We start from the raw sequence: 8,597 nt of genomic DNA on the forward strand, positions 1-8,597 counted from the left end.
TTTTATAAGCCAACAAGAAAAGGACCAACACTGCAATACTGAATTGTACATCAGGTTGTATGAATTGTACTGTTTATTTAGGCTATTACACACTTCTCTTTGCCAAAAAAATAAGCTAATAAGAGTTGTACAAACAGCTGTATGTGCTTGTACAAGAGACTTTAATAATTATACTTTATAGACAACAAGTACATAAAGCCACGTGTAGGCACAGAAACATGTATCTTGCCATTACTCACTCATCCTCCACCTTAACCAAATTTCCTCTGAAGTTTGTCTTTTTTTTTTTTTGGAGCAACTTCAAGCTCTCTGTTTCTGCCAAATGATGAAGTAGGGGAAAAGACATCAAAAGTCATGGTTAGTCCTTCTACTTTCTTTATTTTTGCCAAATTTTGCTTCATTTATTTGAATTATCTCATTCAAGCTTCTTTATGGGATTTTGCCGGAAAGTTCCAGCTAATGAGCATATTATTTCTTATTTTTCGGTTTAGATCTAATTTATCAATGATTGTTTTATTTAAGTATTTTATTTCTTCAAAAATAATTGGGACGTTTTCTTAGATGTTGTATTTCTCTCCCTGTTTATTTATTTATTCATTTGTTGGTTCTTAATTTGTTCATTGGTAAGCATTCCAATTCGACCTTTTTCTATTTTGTTTGTAATTTCTTGTGTTTTTGTGTAATTTTTTCTTACCTGATGTAATCCGTTCCCGACATGCATATTCTGATTTTTTTTCCTTCTTAAGAAGTTTGCTCTGAAACAACGAGGTAATTCATTTCTTCCCTTTTTTGTACTTTTTCATCCAAGTTCTTTGGTGATGTGACATTGAAGTAAATAAAGTGACTATTACGAAGTAAGTTGCACACCTTAAGTGTTTGATGATATGCCAGAGTCAATTGAATAATTATTGTTTTTCTTTTTTATCACAGATGTTCTTCAAGATTCTCATCTACAAGGTACAATATTTACTTCTAATGAACTACATTTGTCTTCAATATATGTGTGGTATTATCATTATGATCCTCCAATACTTATATGTTTTTGCAGAAATCCCGATCCCCTATATAATAATGATAATAAGAGAATGTGAAATCAAACAGTGTGACACTTATTCTTTGGATGATTTGGTGTATTTTGATTTGCATTGAATGTTAATAAAAGTGTACAGTGTACTACCATTTTACGTTCTTGAGAATTACTGTTATCTCCTGTATTCAGGTTAGTCAAATATACAAAAACAGAAAATAGATGAAATTGACAGAATGCTTTTAATCCGAGTCCACAGAAATTACTGTGTTTCCTTAAAAAATTTAATCCAGATTAATTCCTCCCAAGATTAAACGGATTAACCTGTTAGAGAAGTAGTGGTACCTCAAACTTTAATAACTTCAGCGAACGCAAAAACAACAACAAGATCAGAAGGCAACATAGTTGGGATGGTAAAATGACTGAGGAGTTTGTTCCAAGGCACCTACCGATGCGACAGGCAAAGCAAAACCATTTGACAGTATCAATAGGTTCAACTAGATCCAATAAATCCATAAAGAAGATATGAATCATCAAGTGTTGTTGGATAGGTTTGAAGAAGAAGACAAGAGAAAAATACTTCAAGTTACTTTTGATGGACAATCAATCTTTTTTAATTCATACTTTAGTAATAGAAAGTTTGAGGTTGATAACTCAACTTTCTTCTTGATTGACATATTTTTACATTATTTAAGCATCCTCATTTGTAATATCATCATGGAGTGTATTATAAACTCTGTGATGATCAGAAAATACTTAGTTTTCTCTAGCTTTTATTTTCTTCATGCTTGTTAGGTAGCAGAAGTTAGGTACTTCATTAGGATTAGTAAGGTAAGGCCTAGCCCCCCTTGCTTGTACTTGTCCCTATTGATATTTTTTATGTTTAATAAAAGACCGCTAGACACTGTCTAATGGTAAATTTGTTTTTAGAAAAAAAAAAAAAAAAAAAAAAAAAAAAAAAAAGAGAGCCAGGATTCTAGTTTTGAGAGAGCAAAAACAAAAATAATGGCAAAATAAGCATAGAGAAGAAAGAGAGGAAAAATTTTCAGTGTTTGAAAAACGGAAAAAACCTCTTATTTATAGCCTTTTACAGCAAGGAACGCGTCTGTCCAGACCCATTTTTTCCAGACCGTTGTCTTTTTGGGAAAAGTAACGACTTTTCGGAAGGAACAAATCCTTTCAAACGAATTTACCGTTACGTGCGAATTTCAAATAATTCGTTATGAAATTAATTCTGTTGTTTAACTAACATTCTGAATTAATTTATAAGAGAAAGAAAATCAGTTAATAAGATTGATTAAATAAATTTTGTCCAAAAATATTATTAATCAATCACATCATTTGCCAAATCCAAATCCGAAGCCGAGCGAGCGACGGCGCGAGGGTGCACCTTCTTCTTAACCCTTTAAGAACTAAAGGAAGTGTTTCCTAATATAATCACAACAATTTCCTTTCTTCTACCAATATGGTAAAAATGACTTTTCATTTGGACTTTGCAATGACTTTTCATTTTCCCTCCAAAATTGGTTCCCCCACTTTCCATTTTTTCTTCTTATTTTCCATTCACACCTTGCTAAACCCAACAATTACTTCAATAGTTACCGTAAAATTATAGAGATGCCAGTACATAAGGCACCAATTAGGACTTTAAGTTGTAAGATTCTTCTCGAGTGTAATAACTACACCACATGTTGTAAGTAAGAATGTCAACTTAATTTAAATTGAATGAACTTCTACCACCTTGGTGTGCTACTAGCATAAAAAATCTCGGATAATTTGGCTGGAAACCTTACGAGATGTGAGCACCCAGAGTTTTTGAATCTTGGCTTGGCAAGCTCTTTACCCCCCCCCCCCCCCCTCTCATGCTCATATCTCTAGGATGTAGTTGAAGATTCACAAAATAATTTTCGAGTTTCAGTTTCACTAATTCAGAAGAATGACAATGAAGGCCTGTTATGTGTACTTCTCTTATTTAGTCAAACTCTTAAAATGATACAAATAAATCAATAAAAGGACAATGTAAATGAGATACGTGGTGGTTGGACTTTGTTAACATAGAGCGAGTTCCACAATTCCTTCCACTTTGAGATCCTTGTAACCAATCGTATGGTGTAAATGATTTTCCAATATTTGATAAGTACCATCAGATTGAAAACTAAAATTCTGCATAAATAGCAATTGAGAGAATGAAAACTCATGAAAATGGAGAGAAAAGAGGAAGAACGACACTGCAAGAAAGTAACACAAAAAAATAAAAATAAACTACAAGAAAACACTGATCAAAAAGGAAAGGGAAAGAATAAGTATCCACCAAAGATAGTACAAAAACAGGCATAGAACAGTGAGGAAGCACAAATATATTTAAAGTTTTGATGAAAATTTATAAAGAAGAGGCTGAAGTTTGGTAGGTATAGGATGAATTTTATATGCATATGCAGCCAAGTTATTTAATGAAGGCCCGTGCTATGTATCCTTTTGTGCTAATTACTAATGTAGTTTAAAATTGTTGCTTTATTTTAGCAGATAACTAAATGAGAGTTGACATGACAAGATGACCAGAAAGAAACAAGTTAGTCCTACATGGCTTTAGTGAAATGAACACTGTCCCAGTTAATGTACTGAGAAGGGTCAGGACAAGAGAAGAGAACTGAAACGTTGAACACGTGAAAGTCAATATTTGTCTGTTTCATGTTGATTTCAATTTCACGTTTTATACAGAAGTAATTTGTGATAACAGTGAGACAATATTTGAATATGATCACGTTACTACTGAGGGATAAACTTGAGAAAACTATATAATCTATGTGACGCTTTCAAGAATGTATCTGCAACCAGATTCTTGGAGTCCCTTATATACTACTTTGGTTAAAGATGCTCCATTATGTTAATATTATTGATCATGTCCTGCAGATCTCTACCTCTTTACTGTTAGTATTAGGGTCCTCTCCCTCTTCTAGTGAATTTTTTTTGTTCTCTTTGCTTTTCATGCTTTCAATGTTAGATCTGTCTGATGTTTTTGCTGATTGTCTGTGATAGTGGTAAGGATACTTTTTTTCACTTTCAATGTTGCATCTGTCTATTTCAATTTCTATATGGTATAACAAGAATTAATGCATGTCACTCTATTATTTGTTAAGTCTATTTTTTTTTTTATATCATGTTCAATTTCAAACAGAAACTTGCTATAGGTTAGACCATCATACTTTTTGCTGGCGGACTTCACCAATTACTGTTTTGAAGGTGATGAAGTCAGTTTTTCTACGATTTTCATTAAAGAAAGAGTTGCTTCTTATGTTTAATTAATTTGACCCTTGCTTTGCAGTTGATGGCTTGAGGACAAATACAGAATATTTTGGATACAATATTGCATCAACATCCATCTGTTATTCAATGATTTGAAAAAGTCGTTCAAGATTTTAGCAAGGAAGACAAAGCTCGCCTTCTTCACTCATCGTCTAACAAATCTGTCTACTTCTCCAAGTGTCGTTAAAAGGATTTACTTCCCTGCAAGGAGTATTCAGGTTTCAAATCCAAAAAGTTTATGCTAGACCTGTTCACTTGCCTTAAGCACATTCATGGTAATTATTTTATCATCTGAAAGTGAACTATGATTATCCAAAAATAAATTTTGATTGTCCTCCTGATGCTGAAGAATTTTCTCAGTCATGTTGTTCCTCTCTAAGTTACTTAACTTTTTTTCATTTTTGTTATCATCCTAATTTACTTTTATTACTAAAGATACCAATAGAAGTCTTCGTTCCTTCCTCTGTCCAAATTACTTCTCCTGCTTTTCTTTTTATGTGCATCCTAACTTTACTATAGATGAATTGACATTTTCCCTTGTATTATGCTGCATATTTAATTTGTAGTACGTATAATTTTTCGACGAATATATGTGGCTACGCCATTGATCTGAGTGGATAGTAGTTTCTTCTGAACCAGTATTTTGTTTTTGGAAGCTCTATCATTTAGATTTGTGGATGAGAGTGACATTTGACTCTCTCCATTTGTTTTGTTTTGTTTTCTAGATTCTGAAATGAAGAAAGAGGAGAAAAGGAAATGAGGACTTTATGAACAGGGGCTATAAATTAGAAGTAGTCCTAATCATTTATCTTTGTTGAAACATGTGAAGTATGTATTTATGGTGGGCATGATTACAATACTTGAGAGATTGAAATGGTACGTAAAACGTAATTATAAAAGTTGGAGTCTCAAGAGACATGAAAATTTGAAAGGTCAATTACTATTAAAATAAATATAAAAAGATAGAGCATAAATTTAATTCATTAACTTTTAAAATTAAATTAATAGACTTCTAAACAATATGCATTGAATCTTATTGTAGAAAGTTATTCCATATTCCCAAATTTATTGAAAATTTCAAATTCTTAATTATTAGTTCAATTAAAATGTTTAATTCCTCTCATCTTTCATATAATTAAATATCATGTCTTTTCATATACTTTATAGGATTTTATAAATTTGGACAGAAAAATTTATACTATTCAATCACATAGTCAAATGCTCTATAAAACTCAAAGTAAAAATCATCTTATTAGTTTGTATTCACAACTTACGCAACTTCTACAAGCTTTTCATCATCATGTATTCATCACTCATTTTCTATTTTTGGGTTTCAATTACAAAACAATATTGAGTTTTGGGTTTAAGAATTATATTGCTTCATCGTGAGAATGTTGGAGGCAAAACACATTATGGTCCTTTTTTCGATTTTGAAAATACCTTTATTTGAGTATGAGGAACAGGCCGAAAATATTACATAATTTATGTTTAAATATTCTTAATTATTTTTGATTTATATGAAGCAACTTCTTTCAATGTGGGTTGTATCATTATTTGTGTCTTTTTTACTAATGTTCCTTAGTTATCTTGCTCAAAAGATCCTTCTTTTTGTGTGTATATATATATTTGCACTTTATTTACTGATTTTGTATTTTATTGATAAGTTTTTTTGGGGTTTGCAATTATTTTCGTCTTTTAATAGATTTTTGGTGATGATCTCTTATATAAAATGAATAGAAAATATTAGTCCACTTCACTTTTGTGTTTCATCATCTTATAATTCTTATACATTTATGTAAAATCAATATGTTGGTCATTTTTCCCTGATTAACATGGTAAATATATATTTAATCTTTGTCTTTATTAATTTTGTTATATATGTTGTTAACGTCCATTTCGTAAATTTAGAGTAAGAGTTCATCACTATATCACATACTATATGCTATATTATCGTAATTAGTTTTATATTTTTCAATATTTTTCATTTTGCAGACAAATAACCAAAATTAAATTAAGAGAATTAATTGACATTGTTATATTTGCACAGAACAACATATGCAAAAGAATAGTGTAATTGATAATTATCAACGTTAAATTAGACCTATACAAATTTGTATGACAGTAAAGAATAAACGTGCAACGCACGTTTTCAGAACTAGTTGACATATACACCGGTATAATTTCAGCGAGGGATGATCAAATGGCATAAGAGTTTGTTTTTTAAAAATAAAATAAAATAAAATTGGGAGTAGGGGATTACAAGTTGCGGAATTGAATTGGTACCTTACCAACAAGGTGAAAGTTCAAGTAGTCAACTAACTGAGCTACTAAGGTTCCATGCTATAAGAGTGTGACACCGTGTGTAAGTCGGTTTAAGTTAACAGAGATTTGGAAAACATATATAGTTTGTTATTTGCCTTTCTCGATTATATTAAATATGTGCTTACTCTACTTTGAGACAACATAAAAGAAGATACACATCTTAGATTTATTTGTTGATAATCAAGCCACCCTCGGATTCTTCCCTATTGATATTAATGAGGTGGGCGGAAAGGATAATGCCTAATATATGGATACATATATTTCCCTCTAACCATTCTGAGTTGACACTCACAAGTGAACAAAGAGGTGGATCATTTGATCTTGAATTATGTCGTCTCAGTTATCCAGATCTTTCTATCTCTATTCATTTTGTCAGGTACTTGAATCATATGATTTTGAGGAATTTGCTTTCAACATTCATTTTACTGGACCAAAACGAGACCTTTCCGTGCTAGTTGTCAGTTTGATATCCAAGTGTTGAAATCACTCATTTTAGATAAGTAGATAAATTTGACTTGAGCAAGTGTGGAAGGGAAATTGTGAGATTTATTGAAACCAACCAGTATTCCAAAACAGAATCATGCACAAATCAAGTGACTAAAAAAAAAAACCAATCCTTACATGAATCCAACAATTTAGTAAACATTTGCAACAAATAAGTGATTCCGAGAACATTGCTCAGCATGCAAGAAGTTGAATCTTGATCTTTTGTAGCATCCCTACAACATCTTTCATGTTTGTCCTTCTTGCCGCAGATTCAGCACAACAATCTAATGCCACTTTCATGATTGATGCCACGATATCTAACTCCTTCTGTAAGCAATTATCCATTGATGTTATCAAGTTGGCATCTACAACATCCATTACTGCCTCTGGGAATGAATAACTCACCCATTGCTTCAAGCTAAGATCTCCCTCAAACTCATTAGGCTTTTTCCTAGTAAACGTCTCTAGCAACATGATCCCATAACTATAGACATCACATTTTATAGACACCAATCCATCCAGTCCATACTCTATAAACAAACAATTCATTTGAAGATTTAACATAATTTCTTGGTGAAAAAGAAAAAGAAAGGAAAAGTCAAACAAAACAAATTAAGAGACGTACCTGGTGCAATATAACCCAATGTTGCTAAGGTTTTAGTGTATAAATCACTCTCATCTTCACCAAGCAGTTTTGAAATACCAAAGTCGCTTAGGTGGGCAACCATATCCTTATCCAGCAAGACGTTACTAGGCTTCAGGTCACAATGAATCACCGGAGAGGAGCATCCATGATGAAGATATTCCAACGCGCATGCTACATCTATCATAATGCTAAGTCTCTGCCTAATGTCTAGGAAGTAGTTGTTTGAATACAAATACTTGTCAAGACTTCCATTAGGCATAAACTCGAGCACTAAAGCCTTAAAATCAAGGTTGGAACAACTAGTGATGACTTTCACGAGATTCCTATGGCGAAGGCAGCGCAAAACTTCACATTCTGTATCAAAACTCTTGAATGCCGCTTCCCGTTGCAAATTGAACACTTTAACTGCAATATGAGTTCCACTTCTGAGAATGCCTTTGTAGACAGAGCCAAAACTTCCAGAACCAATCAGATTACTCTCGCTAAGCGAATCAGTTGCTTGGAGCAGTTCATAGTATGAAAATTCTTTCTGTTGTTGCCATAGACAATGAACCAGTTTGTTGAGGAGCTCGTTTACCTCTTCTATACCTTATCCATAGGAATAGGAAGGCGATAGGAACAAATACAAGTGTTATTCCTAGCAAAAGAAATAGAACTAGCAATTTTGTCCTATTTGATCTATGCGTTGATGAAGTGGGGCATGTGGGGACATTAAACCTTGACAAACCACACAATGCTTCGTTGTTGATGAAAAATTTACTCGATAGGCTCTTGAAAGGACCCCCCGAGGGTATTTCACCGTGCAACTTGTTG

General features: G+C 32.5%; 2 protein-coding genes and 1 long non-coding RNA gene across 4 annotated transcripts in view; 1 reads left to right on the forward strand and 2 right to left on the reverse strand.

Annotated features, from left to right (window-relative positions):
* LOC102584864 (uncharacterized) lies at positions 1-5,177 on the forward strand. Of its 2 annotated transcripts, XR_368000.2 has the most exons (6): positions 1-357; positions 931-957; positions 3,551-4,065; positions 4,203-4,267; positions 4,350-4,548; positions 5,056-5,177. It is a non-coding gene; the product is annotated as an uncharacterized lncRNA (long non-coding RNA). The 2 variants fall into 2 exon arrangements; XR_001474527.1 differs by lacking the exon at positions 5,056-5,177 and having other exon boundaries at positions 4,350-4,689.
* A 2,001-nt stretch (positions 5,178-7,178) lies between these two features.
* LOC102597339 (probable LRR receptor-like serine/threonine-protein kinase At3g47570) overlaps positions 7,179-8,597 on the reverse strand; it is a 2,171-nt gene continuing 752 nt past the window's right edge. Inside the window, exons 2-3 of the mRNA XM_006356069.2 lie at positions 7,764-8,372; positions 7,179-7,668 (exon numbers count right to left, since the gene is read on the reverse strand). Of these exons, the coding sequence (XP_006356131.2) occupies positions 7,331-7,668; positions 7,764-8,372 (947 nt within the window). The 3' untranslated portion in view covers positions 7,179-7,330. The remainder of the gene's footprint in view (positions 7,669-7,763; positions 8,373-8,597) is intronic.
* Positions 8,366-8,597, reverse strand: part of LOC107062257 (putative receptor-like protein kinase At3g47110) — a 2,117-nt gene continuing 1,885 nt past the window's right edge. Inside the window, exon 3 of the mRNA XM_015312674.1 lies at positions 8,366-8,501. The gene's annotated coding sequence lies outside the window, so the exon portion shown is untranslated. The remainder of the gene's footprint in view (positions 8,502-8,597) is intronic.

This window comes from Solanum tuberosum, unplaced genomic scaffold (genome assembly GCF_000226075.1).
Source record: "Solanum tuberosum cultivar DM 1-3 516 R44 unplaced genomic scaffold, SolTub_3.0 scf00214, whole genome shotgun sequence".
Lineage (NCBI taxonomy): Eukaryota > Viridiplantae > Streptophyta > Magnoliopsida > Solanales > Solanaceae > Solanum > Solanum tuberosum.